At 36.2% G+C, this 17,859-nt stretch overlaps 1 protein-coding gene across 1 annotated transcript in view; it reads right to left on the bottom strand.

The window, feature by feature from the left end:
- Positions 1-11,746: 11,746 nt before the first annotated feature.
- The window catches only part of LOC112470365 (rap guanine nucleotide exchange factor 4-like), a 77,294-nt gene continuing 71,181 nt past the window's right edge, over positions 11,747-17,859 (bottom strand). The window contains exon 5 of the mRNA XM_025039556.1: positions 11,747-11,866. Coding sequence (XP_024895324.1) covers positions 11,819-11,866 — 48 coding nt within the window. The 3' untranslated portion in view covers positions 11,747-11,818. The remainder of the gene's footprint in view (positions 11,867-17,859) is intronic.

Raw genomic sequence — 17,859 nt, 5'->3', positions numbered from 1 at the left:
CATTGAATTATACACTTGAAATGGGTGAATCTTATATGGAATATACCTCAATAAAGTTGTTTTAAATTTTTTGCAAAAGGACTCATAAGTTACAGGTCTGCTGCTATGAGAAGCATGCTCTGTTGTTAAAAAAAAAATAGGATCCCAGATTTGAAAAGACCCCCCACCAGCAATCTCCTAATTTCCAACCACAGTGCCTTCTATTCCCCTTCCTAAAATGTCTGCTTGTAGATGAAAAGCAGATTACTGGTTGCCAGGGCTCAGAATGAATGGGGAGTGACTGCTCAAATGGGTATGTGATGAAAAAGTTCTGGAACTAGATAGTGGTAATGTTTGCAAAACATTATGAATGTACTTAATGCCACTGAATTATACACTTAAAATGGTTTAAATAGCAAATTTCATGTTATGTGTATTTTAGCACAATTTTTAAGTCTACTGAAAAGGCCACTTTTTAGGAATATTTTCATATTTCCCTTTCATCCTCCAAATCCATTCCCCAGTAGCGATAGAGGGGCTAGCTAATGTCCCCAGCCATGTCATGTCAGGATGTCTTAGTCCAGGTGACAACACAGCTCTAAGCAATTTGTTTGCTGTCCCCTATCACCTTCCCCCTGGTTGGCAAACATAAGAATTAATTTTTTTTTAGTCTGGGTTTGGTTTGCATTTTAATCCTGCCCATTTGAAACTAGCTGGCATCATTCAAAACAATACATGCAGGGACATTCCCTGAGCTGTCAGGCCATCTCATTAAGTGTTGCTACCGTGACTTCCTGGCTCCCTGACAGTGTAGGAGGCAATGACCTCTCCTGTCACGTTTTTAGCTATGGCATATTATGAAACACTTGCTGCTCTGTCAAAAATACTATAGGTGAACAAAGCTCTAGGGCTCCCTGTTTCCATATAATCCAAAGCAGCTCCAGCCTGGTCCGGAATCACTCCCATGATCCCTATTGCACATGCCCAAGTTCACTGTAATCAATGACAATTTCTGGAATACTTCTTTTCATCAATGTCATTTGCATCAGTATTCCTATCAATCCGTTAAGTTGTTTGAAATATTCTTTCCTTCTTCCCAATAAAAAGACAAGCTGCTAAAGATTTTAGTATGTTGCCCAAGGATGTCAATTTATTTAGGACTAGAACCAGCATCTAAACATGCTTAATGTTCATATATTTGATTGCTGATGTACATACAAAGCAAAGATTATGAGCTATAAAATATTTTCTACTTCAAAGATGACATTAAACTGATACTTTCATTTTGATAGCACTTAAAATATACCTGATAATGAATTAACTAAAAAAAAGCCTCAGGTTTCTATTTGTGAAATAAAATTTGGAGAATAGGTACCAAATGCCAAATGTCTTAAAAGAACTCTTCAAAGGAAATACTTCTTTACTGCCAGACAAAAATCACGGGGACACACTGTGGCTGAATTTTTTAATTGTGTTTTTTGGATGCTGTGTAATTTTCTGACCATTAAAGACAATCATAGCCAAGCCTAACAATAAAAGTAATTGAATCTCATGCTTGAGAGTATACTGCTGATTCACCGTAGGGTGTAAGAGAGGAAGGAGGCAAATGAGAAAAGGTGAGAAGTCCAGAAGTCATTTTCTCTCCATGAAAAACAGAGCTTGCCTTCAAATGGAAAAGCCTGAGATGAAAGTGTGTCCTTACTTCCTGAGTTCCTCGCTTTCCAGGGCCCATTCTCGCATGTGACATCTGAAAACCATGAATAGGCATTAGAGACCTAATCCCGGCCTCTATGCAAAACCTTATCATGGCATATCTAGACTACTACAATAAATTCCAGGCAATGTACCACCTCTAATCTCCCCCTCAAACTGTCCTGCCTTCTACAGCCAGGTCATCCTCACTAATAATCATTGTGATTATTAACAAAAACTGTAAAGACTTGCCAGTGTCAGCTGGACCAAGTCCATATTCCTTGGCATAGATTCCTACCCATTTTCCCATGCTCCAAATTTTCTGCTCCACCAAACTGATTCCCCTTTAAGTTTACCACCTCTGCAACCTCTCTCCTATAATTCCATGGCCTGTGTAGCAAACTGTGTTCTCCAAACTGGCCACGACAATGTCTTCCATCTCACATGCTCTTTCCACAAGATGACTTTAATGTGTTAAATGTTGGGCCTATGTTCCCTCCTCTTAAATCTGTGTGCACTTGTGACTACAGCCAAAGTGGCAATGGATAACTTACAAGGTAGGTCATACAATTTAAGAGCTTCTTTCTGGTTCTCTTGGGACACTGTCTCTTGTTACCCAGCCTCTATGCTGGGAGGAAGCCAAGCAGCCACATGAAAATGCCGCATGTAGGTGTTCTGGTCACTAGCTCCAGCTGGTTGCAACTGACAGCCAGCATAAACCAACAGACATGCTAGTAGAGAGTTTTCAGTTGACTGCAGCCCCTAGCTATCCTCTGAGCTGCCTCCAAATGATCCCAAGTGGAGCTGAGACAAGATGCTCTTTCCCATCCACCCACTGTCATGCTCTATCCAAACTGCTGATTTGTGAGCAAAATAAAAGAGTGTAGTTGTTTCAAATGACTAATTTTAGGATAGTTTGATTTTTAAGATAGTTACCTAGGAACAGTGTAAAATACCCTCCCCTTCTTTTTGGCCTTCCTCAAATCCTACCTACCTTTAAAAGCCCAGTATAGATTTTACCTTCTTCATGATGTTAAGTTTACCTAAAAGCAATTTCTGTCTATCTGTCTCTCTCTTGCTTGAGGCTTGAATTACACTCAAGAGAAAAGACCATGCCTATATTTTCTCAGGAACCCTTTCCCATCATGTCCCAGAATACCTTATACATAACGATGGTCTATATATACTTGCTAGATAACTAATTTTCTTGCCTCTAAAGTGCATATAATAGGTACTAAATAAATGATACACTATGACAGGTGCTTGATATAAAAAGTAAATATGATAGAAAAAGAGGGACAATAAAAATTATTTTTTAATGGAGGATTAGGTATTCACAGAAAATTCAATTTTTTGTTTTTAAATGTCTTTAGCATGAATAAAGTAGATGCTGTTTAAATTAACAGTTTATGTTCAGGAGTGTGTGTGTGTGTGTGTGTGTGTGTGTGTGTGTGTGTGTGTGTGTATGTGTGTGTGTGTTGAACAAACATGTGGATTTGGATGTCTGCTTGGAGAATTGTTCCCTCATTAATAATTAAATTCTAAATGGGCATTTTGAGCAGTGGCAGTAACTATTCACATTCTACAGTCTTATAATTACTGAAGTGTAATTACAATATGGAAGGGTTTAGAAATAGTCAGAATGTTTCCTGCCAAATACCATCTATATCAGGACTCCTTAAAATGGGGATCATGAACCCTAGATGGTTGTCACTGCATGAGCTTCATAAGGTTCATGCCCAAAATTATATGCAAAATTTTGCATGTAAGTTTATTTTTCTAAGAAGAGGGTCTATGACTTTTATCAGATTCTCAAAACATAGTTAATCCAACGTTTCATCTTACCATATTTGCTTTCAAATCCCATTCGGAGATTCTGTTAAAGGGGCAGCCCTGAGCCATCAATGGGGAAATGTAGACGCTGGTCTGGCTCTGCCATCGCCTCACATGGTGGCCTGGGGGAAATCCTTATGAGCTCTTTGGATCTGCTTCTCTCCCTAGAGGAAAACTTTCTTTAAAGACATGTGAGTAGCTACCCTCTGGCTCAGAACCTCTGAACCAGCTCTCACAGAAATAGAGTCATGAACAAACAAAAAGCAAGAAAACACAGATGCTTAACGGAAAAGAAGACATATAGTAATTTGGAACCAAGGATAATCTGACCATAATTCTCTTCAAACGCTCAAAGGTTTCAATAGAGGAAGTAAAATTTTACAAAAGCTTTGAATTAGAGAAGAAACACAAGACAATACCAAAGAGAAAACAGTGTAGGAGGCAATGACCTCTCCTGTCACGTTTTCAGCCCTTAAGGGGACAGAAACTATGACATTGATCATTTCATCATTCTTTGGCCCATTATTTTCACACTTAATGTTAGTATTTTTTAACTTTTATATTAATCCTCGATCCTCTTGAATTAGACAATCACCTTCGTGGGCCCAAGCCCATATTTTATATTGTTTGGATATAACTTGAATGATGATATACCCCTACTAAATAGTCAATAAATATTCTATGAATGAATAACTGAAAATTTATCCTTAAAGTCTAAAATGATGGTAAAGTCCATGACCTGGCTTTATAAGGAAGCTGAATAATTTCTTTTAACTCACAATAATTAACATCCCACATTGTATTTCTCTCATTAAAAGTAAAAGTATAAATGGAGACCCTCAGTTTGTTGCTGATAATTTGGGGGTGGGAGCATGCAGATATATACAAGGAGGGGGCTGGTCTTTGCTTGGTATATGGAGACCAGGGAAAGGGTTAGGAGGCAACTTTATTTATCACCCACATTTGGAAATTGCAATTAAATTAATTTGTGCTTCTTAAGAAAAAACAAGTACACTAAAGAACAACATGTGGTATAAGTAAATGGGCTTTGGTTTTCTCCAACACATGCTTCATGCAATTCTCCCTCTTGACCTTCCCCTAACTGTATGCTTGATGTATTGTGTATGTGCCATACCATTCTGGACTTTAGATAAATTTGCACATGTGTAAACAAAATGCCTACAGCAACCAAAGTGTTGGGGTGTACAATATCTTCATATTGTATATACAAAGTTTTCTGGAATCATCTCCAGACCAAGAGAGATCCTACAGTAAAAAATCCTATGTCTGTGGTAAAAAGAGCTAAACATGGAACTCATCATCGGCATGCTTAGAAAAATCTTAAGTTTATTTAACATATTTACTTAACACTGCGCATGAGATTTCCTTAGACAAGCTGCCTCTGGTGTCTTCTTTCCTTTTGGTCAAATATCCAAGAGCTGACTCATATCATAATAACTTGCTTCATTTTTTCTAAGTCAATCACTTTAAAATGAAAACGGATTGCAGTGAAAACAAAGGTGGGAAATGGTAGCTTATCTTTCATCGATTTCCCAGTGCCTTTATAAGTTGGATTATTTAATCATCTTGGTATGAGGGGCCATTACCATGACCTTGATTTCTTATGCAGTGTGCTGAGATCAAAATAGGGAAGACATTTTTTAGGAGAATGTTCTTTCACATCATGATTTGTATGGAGAACAAATACATCTCATCTCTCAGGAAACCAGAGGGAGGAAAGACCCTCCAACAGGCCATTTCTTACAAGAAATATATAATAGCATGAGGGGCTAAAATAAAAACAGTAGCATTCTTGGATAAGAGGATATTCTTTTCTTAAATATCTCTTGATTTTTACCTTTGTGTGTCATAAGAAGCATGACTAACACAGTAGGCACTTCATATTTGTTGAATTTAACTATGTTATAGATTTCAATTTATTCACAAGTGTTGGTAAGAATGAAATACTCCATATTTAGGCTATTGCACTCCATATAACTAAGACTTTCTCTCACATACATTCCATTAAAGGAGGTTGAAACTGTTTTTTTTTGTTGTTGGTTTATTTGCCTATTGGTTTATTTGGTTAGTTGGCTGGTTTATGCTGATATTGCTTGATCATAAGACAATGAGAGAGAGAAAGAGCATGGTACAAATCATGAGGTTTGAAGTTAGACAAGACTAGTTTCAATACTAACTCCTTCACTTTACTAGCCATCCAACCTTGGGCAAATTCCTTAATCTCTCCAAGTCTCAGTGTTCATACTTATAAAATGTGATAATAATCTCTACTGGCCAGGATTGTTAGTAAAATTAAATGAGACAATGTATATATGGTGACTACTTAACATAATGACAAGGCCACAGTAAACATTAGCACATAGCTAATTTTATTATTTTTATTTTTATTACCTCATAGAGTCATAGTTATAATTTAATAAAATAATAAAAATAAGTACTTAACATGGCCCTTGATATATAATAAATGCTAATATTCATGTTCTATGAGAACACAATTTAACACAAAATGTGAGCCATCTTTCTTACATGCTCCAGGGAGATTTCTCAAACAATGGTTTCCCTACCACATGTTTCCATGTGTCATACATTGGTCTATCTCAGACATATATCGTGAATCCCTCACTCAGAATTAACTCTAATATGCTTCCCCATTGCCAGAAATCATGAGAAATAGAAATAAGCATCAGAATGTTCAGATTTGCAATGAGAATGCCAGTAAACACTACTTCTCTGATGTGGGAATTTTGGATGTTGAAAGCACTAAATGACTAGCTTCGAAGAGGCTGTCATATAGCCATGAGCTATTTCCAGTCCTTCTTGCATTTCCTGGCTTTACCTGGATGGGATATGCACGGAATGCAGATTTGTCATCCATGTCATTCAAATAATTATGGCCTGACTGATCTCCTGTGTCACGTCCTCAAGTATCTTCGTATGACTCACCATTCAGCTGGAAAGCAGGAAGTGCTCCATTTGAGGGAGGAAGTCAAAAGGATGCCACACCTCAGGACAATACCCTTCTTACCCAAGCAATGTTATTATTCTCATCTACCTGGCAACACCCAAACAGAGTATGTTTATCACACCATCAGAAAAGAAGATCAGGACTGTAAGTTTACACTAGTGTTTCACATCTGAGACACAATGGGAAAAAGAGCTACAGCCAAGACTCTGTTCCATCAACTCCATACCCAGTTGATAAAATCTCTAAACTCCAAACACAGAGACCAAGCCTCCTTTAGTTTATTCTGGTATATCTCTTGGAAATGATATTCACTGACATAGAACTAAATGTAAGTAGACAGAAGTGGGTGTGTAATAGACATATTATTTATGCAGGCATACATGTCCATACATGAGAAATTTTTGGCACTCAGGGGATGCTACTGTGAAAATCTTTGTTGCTAAGATTGTTTGCTATTTATCAATTTGCATTTTTTCAAAATAAGCCCTCATCTACATCAAGATGTGACATTTTTTATTTCATGGAGAGTATATTTCCATAACAATGAATCAGAAATTACTTCACCTTCCACTTCTGGAATACTCAGAAATATCACCCTAATTAAAGGTTAAGAAAAGTGATGCTCATTCTCATTCTCTCCAGTCCTAAATCCACATTACAATCTGAAAATGAAAACTTTAGAGGAACAAAAAACTGGCTAGTCTTAGCTCTTTCGTGACCCCAATCTTCCACTGCCACTGAGAATCTGACTTCTGAATTAGGAATGGATAATGAAGAGATCGTATTATTATATAATTGCATGAGGTTTTTTTTAGCAATTTATAATTGTATATTTATTTATATATCAATAAAGGCAAGAGATTAATTTATCATAAATATTAAGAATGCATTATGATTTATATTTATAAAACATTTAAGTTAATATTAAGTTATATATGTGTGTATAAATACATACACATATATATAATTGTTATCATTTAATGAAATGCTTTCCCTCAATGTTTACCAATGTACTAGACACTCAGATACTCTACAACCATGCAAGCTATATTTTATCTCATTTTATAGGTGAGAAAACTGTGATACAAACCTCTAGCCCAATGTCACACAGTCAGGAGGCAGTAAAATCTCATTTTGACTCAAGCCTGCCTGACGCCCAGGCCATACACCTTCCACCCTAGAAACTTCCCCCTCTATTTATTAATGAACTTACAAATTATAGGATATGTTTGCAGCTTGATGAACAATTTAGAAATAATGTTTTATAAAGATTTAAATCACTTCAGCAACAAGCCACTAATCCAGAAGTCTCTTGTACAGATCTCCTAATCATCTGAACATAATTAAGAGCTGCAAATAAGTCATCTAAGCCACCATTACAAATGTGACATTCATTTCATATATCACAGCTGGTAGATGACATTGCTATAAGCATGCACGACTCACTTCTTCAGAGACACCATGCTAAAAAGGATGTCCATATTGTTTCCCAACCTTTAGCAGAGAAAAAGCACCAGGGGAAGGCAAAAAAAGGGGACTTCTAGAGACAAGAATACTGACTTCAGCGAAAAGTCAGAGCTGGTGACTAGAAGCAAGGGGGGAATATATATATATATAATTCTGTAACATATTAGTGTCATTTAGTGCGGGGGCAAAAACTGCTCAGTTCAGAAGCCTCCGAGGGCATCAGCTTACTGAAGCACAGAATAAAATCACAAACTCGAAAGGATGACACAGTCATTATGTTAGAGGAAAACAAAATTTAATATTTTATCTAAGAAAAAAATAGATCATAAAGTAATTTTTAAAAGTTCTTCCAAAGATATCTTGACTTTTAAAGGAAGACTATTTCCCTTTATTGAAAACCAATCTTTTGAAGAGCTTCTCATTTCTCATAGAGGTTAAAAGTTGTTTGTTTGTTTTTACAAATAACCATCTATTTACAATGAGGATGCTGTGTATTTAAAGAAATTTCCAAGCTTTTCTTGAAGATCTCGTAACTCTGTTTTGCTGTTTACCAGCACTTTTCACCACCATTTTAGCATTGGTCTCCAAATCAATTTTAAATTAAGAGTAGTTCTCTTCTGCTACCTTCATAGACACACCTAGTCTTAGATACTCCTTTCTATCTCCTTCCCCTGAGATTTTGAAGCTGCTTCTGCTTTTTTTTCACACATGGTTATATCCTGTTTTTGTAGAACCATTGAAGGACAATGCATCAAGCACTTGGGAATGATCAGATCCAGGCACAAAAGTGGAATTACTTTACCTCTGCATCCAGAGTTCTTTAGCTTCACCCCTGCAAGGCAGTCTCACTAAAAGGATCTGATCTATAAAGGGAATGAGGGACCAAGTAGTGAATGGCTAACCATTCGTCTGGCCAAGAAAAATAGTATGTGATATAATTTTAAAATGCATTCTTCCCTTTAGTTTCCTCCATATAGATAAGAATGAATTATTGCTGGGAACTGTATTTTGTAACCAACAGATCCAGAAACTTACTAATTTGGGACTAGCCTCCTGAAGTAGCATCTCCCCAGTAGCAAAGGATAAAAACAACATTAAATAGATAAATTAAAATAATTTCTAAGAGAAGTAGTAGACAACAAAATTTTTTAAAAGTTTTGCTTTATAGTAATATGTCCTTAGGGATTTATAACTAGGGCATAGTTCAAGGGCAAGAGATTAGAGGGAAAAAGTTAATGAATTAAATGTCTTGAGAAAGTAAACCATAAGGCAAGACAGGAAATGTTTCTCCAGTCCTAAGTACCTGATCACAAAATATATCTCGTAAAAAAAACTTGCGTAAGATATTTTAGTATATATGGCAAAAGGGGCACATTTAATTTACAAAAAGCTCGTATAATCTTATAAACTGTAGATAAAACCCGATAGACTACTGAATAAAGGATATGAACCAGCCATTCACAGACAAAAAGTACAACTGTCAAGAAATATGTTAAAAGATGTTTAACCTCACTCATGATTGGGGAAACAAATAACAGTAAAATGCCTTTTCTTCCTGGAAATATTTTCAAAGTTTGAACTGACCCACTCTTAAAGAAGTGCCAAAACAAGTATACTCATACACTGTGGGGGCAGTGCAAATTGGCACAGACTTCCTGGAATATAATTAGAAAATATCCATCAAGTTTTAAATTTCACATAAGGACCTTATAATTCCATAGGTAAAAACTTACTCTATAAAAATATGTCCAGATATATGTACAAGGCTGCTCAATGATCTCAGTGCAAACTTCAACAGAGACAGGAAACATAAAATGGAGATAGAACACATAAAAAAGAACCAAACATAATGATTACTATAATAACTGGAACAAAGAATACATTAGAGAGAATCAACAGTAGATTAGATGAGGCAGAGGATTACATCAGTGATTTGGAAAATAAGGTAGCAGAAATACCCAATTAGAACAGCAACAAGAAAAAAATAATCCAAAAAACTGAGGGTAGTTTAAGGGGCCTCTGGGACATCAAGCATACCAATATTCACATCATAGGGGTACCAGAAGCAGAAGAGAGAGAGCAAGGTATTGAAAACCTATTGGAAGAAATAATGATGAAAACTTCCCTAATCTGGCAAAGGAAACAGACATATAAGCCCAGGAAGCTCAGAGCGTCCCAAACAAGATGAACCCAAAGAGCCCCATACCAATACACATCATAATTAAAATGCCAAAGGTTAAAGACAGAATCTTAAAAGCAGCAAAAGAAAAGCAATTAGATCTCTCATAAGACTGTCAGCTGATTTCTCAACAGAAACTTTGCAGGCCAGAAGGGATTGGCACAAAATATTTAAAGCACTGAAAAGCAAGGACCTACAACCAAAATTACTCTACCCAGCAAAGCTATTATTTAGAATTGAAGGTCATCATCACCAAGCCAGTATTCCAAGAAATGTTGGAGGAACTTCTTTAAGAAGAAGCAGAAAAAAGAAAATTAAAAATATGAATAATAAAATGGCAATAACTACATATCTGTCAACAATTATTTTAAATGTAAATGGATTAAATGCTCCAATTAAAAGATAGGGTGACTAAATGGATAAGAAAACATGACTCTTACATATGCTGCCTATAAGAGACTCACTTCAAATCAAAAGATACACACAGATTGAATGCAAAGGGATAGAAAATGGTATTTCATGAAAATAGAAACAAAAAAAGCTAGGGTAGCAATACTCATACTACACAAAGAAGACTTTAAAATGAAAGCTATAACAAGAGACAAAAAAGGACCCAGTAATCCCACTTCTGGGTATTTATTCATGCAAACCCAAAATACTACTTCTTCGAAGGGACATATGCATCCATATGTTCATTGCAGCATTATTTACAATGGTCAAGATATGGCGGCAACTTGGGTGTCCATCAGTGGATGAACGGGTAAAGAAGGAGTGGCACATATATCCAATGGAATATTACTCAGCCATAAGAAAAAATAAATCTTCCCATCTGCAGTAACATAGATGGACCTAGAGGGTATTGTGCCGAGTGGAGTAAGTCAGAGAGAAAGACAAATGCCATATGATTCTCACTGTCATGTGGAATCTAAAGAACAAAATAAGCAACAAATAAAACAGAAACAAACTCATAGAAAACATTTTGATGGTTGCCAGATGGGAGAGGATTTGGGGGAGATGAGTGAAAATAAGAAGAGATTAAGAAGTACAAATTGATAGTTACAAAATAGTCACAGGGATATAAAATACAACATAAGGAAAATAGTCAATAATATTGTAGTAACTATGTATGGTGCCAGGTGGGTACTAGATTTATCAGGGTGATCACTTCGTAAATTGTATGTGTCTAATCACTATGTCGCATACCTGAAAATAATATTATATGTCAACTGCAATTAAAAAATAAAATATTTTTTAAAAGATATATATACAAGAATGCTCATTGCAGCACTCGTGATAAGAACAAAAACCAACAATTGTCCATCAATAGGGAAATAGGTTAAATAAATCACAGTAACCCAGCCAATGGAAACATTATAGTATAATATGGTTAATTGGAATGGACTGAGAAAGAAGGATCTCTAAAGCACACTAAATGAAAAAAAAAAAAGCAAAACACAGACAACATGAATAATGTAATTTCATTTATGAGAGTACATAAATTAAATGTTTTAATATATATGATTATATAGTTATTGCTCATTACAAACCACCCCAAAACTTAGTGGCCTAAAACAATGACTAATGATTATTCTCACAATTCTGTAGGCTTTTTGGTCAGTTCTTCTGTTGGTAGCACCTGGGCTTACCTAGGTGGCTGCAGTCAGCTGGGCGGTCGGTTGGGGCTAGATGGACTCACTTCTCTGCAGCTTCAGCTGGTATGGTGGAAATGACTGGAATAGACCACATACATTTCTACACTCAGAGCTGGCTTCATGAGCTTGAGACCTGTGCAGTCCTATAGGGCTCTATGCTCAGGAAGGCCCCGTGCACTCAGTTTAATGCTCTGCTGTCACCATCTTGAAATTCTTAAAAATTTTATCTTCAAACTTATGTTTTTTAAATAACGTCCATATGAGGCATCAAGTGTATATAAGCAGATGAGATAGCGAAATGTGCATGTCCACTGTTCCTTGATGCCCCATTTACATACAGTGTTCACAGTGCCTCAGGAGGACAGAATTTTGTTGGACTCAAGATGCATGAGAGTTCAGCATGACTCAAAACAAGTACAAAGTAAGCGTGTTACATCTTCCAATGAGTAAATCCAGATGCTGGCCACTTCAGGGGCCCCATACTCTGTTATAACCAGAACTTTCTCTGCATACAGAAAGAAAGCAATGGTTTTGATGAAGAAACTCTATCATATCCTTTCTTATTCATGTTACTTTCCTGTATTAGTCAACCACTTACACTGATAATAATGACATAAAGGAAAATGAAAGTTAGGGCAAACCATAATCCTTTTCCTTTCAGTCTTTCCTTACTCTGCTGTAAGCTAAAGGTATAAAGTGTGCATCAGGAACTGAAATACAGACGGTTGAATTAGTTTTGTGCACAGTTACTATTGTTCTGGTAATGAAATACATATACATGTATGGAGCTAGGAAATACAAGTTATGTCATTTCAGTGATTCCACATATGAGTTAAAATTTTTTTATTTGCATTTAAAACGGGCATTGCACCATAGAAAAATAAACAGTAAACTTATGCTAATAATTTAAATTTTTTATTTTTCTACTTAGACTGACATTAACTAGCAAATAAGAAACATGAGTTGAGATAGAGAACACAGAAGAAAAATGCTTTATATTTTAGTACTGTTAATAACACATTTTCCTCTGGGGAAAACAAGGGACCTTATATTTTTATTTATCACTAGGCCTCACAAACTATGTAGTCAGCCTTGTCTGTATTGTTTGAATTTGTGTATATATATATATTCTACTTTTGTATATTAAAAAATGTTTCTTTTTACCACATCCTTCTTACTCTTTTATTTCACGTTTAAGTTTTATTAGCTTTATGCTCCCTTACCTTAAATCATCATAGATCTGTTAAAAAATAACTTATAAAAGAATAATGATAAGATCCAGGGAACTAAGAGCTAAAAGAAGACAGTAGAATGAAAAAAAGAAAAATCACTTAATAAACAAAGGCAATATTTCATATTATTGTTCCTGCTCTTCTTTTTCTTTTTGTAGGCAAACATTCTCTCTGATTTATAGCACTAGAGCCTTAGTCAGCACAACAAAACTAAGCAAGAATAATATGTCAAATTAAAGAACCCAAACCCAATTTTATGAACTCAATTCATGACAGCTGCACGGTTAACATAAATATTTATACTCTCAAGGGCCATAGATAATACAAGGTCATCTACACCACGAAGGGATCCTTGCCACGGTTGGTATATATGCATCAACTCAGGAAATATGTAGCACTTATTTACAGGAATAACTCCTTGGAAAATTAATGCCAAAAGAATTCTCCGTGTTTTATTACCTAGCATGAGATCAACGTGATATCCCATAGCTACAATGACTAAACATTTCTATTCAAATTGAATTATTTTTATATTTACCTCTTATACTTTTAACATTACTAATAGTGCATATTTGAATTTTTAACAAACATTAGTTCTTGATAAATAAAAATAAAAATTAATTAATTAGAATTTTCTATTTGAACCATAGTCACATTTTGCAATAAAGTTTCTCAGATTTAAAACATTCGAAAATGCTAATAGGAGATTCAAGTTGTGGAATTTAATGAAATAGAAAAGCAAAAGGAGAACGTAAACTAAAACTCTGGCAGGTCTGTCAGGGTCAATTTGTGTGAAGCTTGTGATTCTTATAGAAATTTTTAAACTTTTTTTTCTTTCTCAAAAGGCTGCAAAGAAGAGTCAATGTAAGCTCTAGAAGTCTTGCCTAAAAAGCAATCAAAGAGACTATCTGCATAAAATATTCTGCAGAAGGAGCCAATAACCTGGATTGAGGGGAACTGGTGGTTGAGGGCAGAAGGGGGAGAAAAAGCATACTTTTCATTATATATAATATCCTGTTGTATTTTTTAATTTTTTTTACCAAATGCACTATCTAGTATCAATAAATTAAATTTCTTTAAAATAAAAAAACAAAGATAATTCTTGCTCTGCACGATAAGCCATTCTATAGCTAATTTTCAAAAGTACTATTGTCTGAAGTTGTCCAGTTAGTTTTATGCGTATTATTAAATGTGGACAGTTTTTTTGGTGGGGAAGTATGGAACTTAGAATACAAAACCACTTCCATGAAAACCTGTTATTAAAATTCAATCATTTTGAAACTAGGTACAAAATACTAAAATTTGCCCTGGGGAGGGGGGGGCGGGCAATGGATCCATAAATTAGAAATATTTATTTTAAAACAGGCTGGTAGAATCTCTTACTGCAAAGCATTTCTGTTTTGAGCCTGGAACTTGGCTTTTTCCCCCTGATTTCTTTCTCACTACAAAAAGAGTTTCTAGACATCAGTGTCAAAGCTTAAAGCCACAATAAAAATTATTTTTCTATCTCCATTTTCACCATCACAAATTCTGTAAAGATGTGATATAATGAGAGTAAACATTCAGTATTGTCCCATATAAAGGGGGAGCAGGCTATAGAACCTGGTCTGTATCTTTTTGATTCTACAGAAAATAGTCCTTAATCTGTTGGGGGGTAACAGACTCCTTTCAGATAAGGATGAAAGCTATGGGCCCTGTTTTCAGAAAAGTGCACACACATATAAAAATATCAGAGTAGCTGATCCATGAACTCCCTAGAGCTCAGGAATCCCAGATTAGAAGCACCTGTCATGGACTATTTACCTTCTCTAACACTCTACACACAGACCTACCTGCCAATGGACTAAATAAATTATTCTATCACTACAGGTACATTATCACTTATCACTTATATCATGCCATTTTTTTCAAAACAGATATGAGTGAAAGTAAGATGTCTTTATAAAACAAACTTAAAAAAAATAAATCACAAAATAGCCAGATTCACAGTGAAGTTAATGCATTTAGAATTTATGTACATTAAATATTATGAAAAAGGAAAAGTAAACAGACCAAGATAAAATATTTATTGCAATTATAACAAAGGGTTAATGTCTTTATCAAATAAAGCATTCAAATAAATTGATAAATAAATGCCAGTGTATGTATGAGTAACATGTCCTGAAAGAGGAAATATAATCCATAAAGAAATATATAAGAAAATCTCAGCTGTCTCAGCAGGAGTCAAAGAAACACAATGAGAATAACAGTACCTATTACAATGAAAAAAATACATATAACAGTTATGCTGGCCAAAGCTGGATATAATAGGCATGCTCAAATACTCTTGATGGCTGAATAAAAGCTACTGAAGATAAATGTGATCATATTTATCAAAAGTCATACAAGTTTTCATTCCCTTCAAACTAGTCATTCTTTTTCTAGGAATTTATCCTAGAGAAATGATTCTCAAAGTACAAGGACAGCTGGGGGCTCTCAACATTCCCAGAGGGTCCATGAACTTAAAATTCTTTTTCTTATACTATTAAGATATTACTCTCCACTTTCACTCTTATTCTTTCACACAAGGATACAGTGGAATTTTTCAGAAGCTATCATTGCTCTGACAGAGAAGAAAATGCGTGCTCGTAGGATGGTAGAATTTAGGGGTGATTTGGCACCTAATCCTCACATTTTCAGTAACCAGACCACATAGGCAACTTCTAATCACAAAGCCTCAAACAAACCCCACTCACTCTATCTCTAAAATACTGATTGCCATGACCACTTAATTTGGCAGAGACCCCAGTTGGGAAGTCGAATGTCTATATCAGAGAAGGAAAAATGACACTAAGAAATTTAACACAGACTAGTAAGGAACAAACATATTATTCAACCACAGATGGACTTATGTGTCTATTTTTATGCCGGTCCCTGCCATTTTGATTACTACAGCCTTGAAGTACAGTTTGATATCAGGTACCATGAGAACTCCAACTTTGTTCTTTCTTAATATCGCTTCAGCTATTCAGAGTCTTTTGTGGTTCCATATAAATTTAGGGGTGATCACTTTGTAAAGCATATAAATATCTAATTACTATGTTATACATTTGAAACCAATATATTATTATATGTCAACTGTAACTAGAAAATAAATTTTAAAAAAAGAAGCTACTGATGCCCAGGCCCCATCCTGGTTTCATTGATCTAGAGAGGGCCCACCCAAGGAAATTTTTCAAATAGCTCCCCTGGTCATTCTAATGTGGAACTCATTTTAAGAACTATAATTATAAATGATGAAAGATACCAAAAAGTTCTTGCCTTTCAAATAATATATTTTGATACAATATGAACTGTTTCCCTATACTTGATACTTTCCATTCCCATAATCCACAACTCTGCCTTCTTGAATTTGAAAATCAAAAGGGGGGGCACTAAATTTTTCAACTCATAAAGCACCTAAGAAATTGATCGACATTAACTTAGACCACTGCTGTCAGAAAAGCAGGATTAAAATAAAGGTATCTTTATTTTACAAGTAACTGGTCCAAGAAGCTGGAGAGCTTTCCAAACAGGCATCCAGCAAAGTTGGGTTAAACCAGGAATAGATGGGGATTTCAGGCCAGACCACTGACCACATCAATAACCTTTAGAAGGTCTGCCTTGCATTTATTGATTTGGGCTAGACAGCGCAAAAGGTTGAAGTCAGTGAGATCAACCACGGCAAGACTGCAGGAATTCAGAGCAGCCACTTTGTAACAGGATTTCCTGCTGCTCCTTCCTCGGTGTCAGACACCCTGCCCCAGTGACTGTGCCCTAACCTCTCCGCAGCAGCCTGGAGACTTGTAGGAGGGGAATTTGGCCCAGTGAGAGCAGGAAAGTCCCATGACCACAGAGCTGCCTACACATAAAAAGCTTAACAATATCCCAGTCCATACCACGAGTTCCTTCTGAAAGTCTCAAGTTCTTAACAGTTTTCCCAACTAGAACTGTCTTTGCCTGGGGGACCCATTAAACCTCAGAGCGGATTTCTCCAGATGATGACTGAACAACAAACAAAACACAAAGCAAGGCATTTGGAAATATAACATGTGACACCCTCAGAGGGCAGGCGAAAGGACTTCTAACTAAACCCACCAGCAGCCCCCCAGGACGAGAAGGCAGAGTGAGAAAGCCATGCCTCTTCTGTGTGGTTAGTCCCTGGGGACCAGGTGGCCTCAAATTCTGTAATTTGGTTAACTGACCCCAATTTTTTAGCGAAGCTGAAAAATAGCCTTGTTAACCACACAAGAATTCAGAACCAGAACTCTTTGTCTTCCGATGAAATAATACCCTGCTGGAAATGAATCTCTCCCTGCCTGCCCCCATATGTCCTTCAGCACACTGATCTTTCTTACAGTGCTCTTCAGTTTATCTTAGATCAGGGTGATTTTTGTTTATGCTTGCCTGTCTTCTCCACTAGATCGTAAGCCAAAATGATAGACATGGTACATTTTGCACCTCCACATAGTGGGAACCAAGCATATGTTGGTTGAATATGAAGCTTCTAAGAGATGAAATTTTCAAAGTGACATCAGTTAACATCGAATCAAGCAGCTCTTTAGCAGGCAAGCAGCCTAGTAAGTTAGCTGAGAGAGTGAAGAAGGCCACCTCGAGATAAAAGCAGGGAAGAGGGTGGGGGTGGGGTGTCAACATCGTGCTGGCAAGTACACAGCCACGGGAGGAATTTCAGAACCTCTGTTAATAGGAACTCCTAAAAGACCTGAATATCCACAGCACAATCCTGAAATGAACACCCAAAGGAGCGCCAGCTCAGAAGAATGACGACTGCTTACAGCACCCCACCGACAGGCCTACTCC

This window comes from Pteropus alecto, unplaced genomic scaffold (genome assembly GCF_000325575.1).
Source record: "Pteropus alecto unplaced genomic scaffold, ASM32557v1 scaffold3, whole genome shotgun sequence".
Taxonomy (NCBI): Eukaryota; Metazoa; Chordata; class Mammalia; order Chiroptera; family Pteropodidae; genus Pteropus; species Pteropus alecto.
Note: the sequence above shows the minus strand (reverse complement) of the source record. Positions and strands in the feature narration are given on the sequence as shown.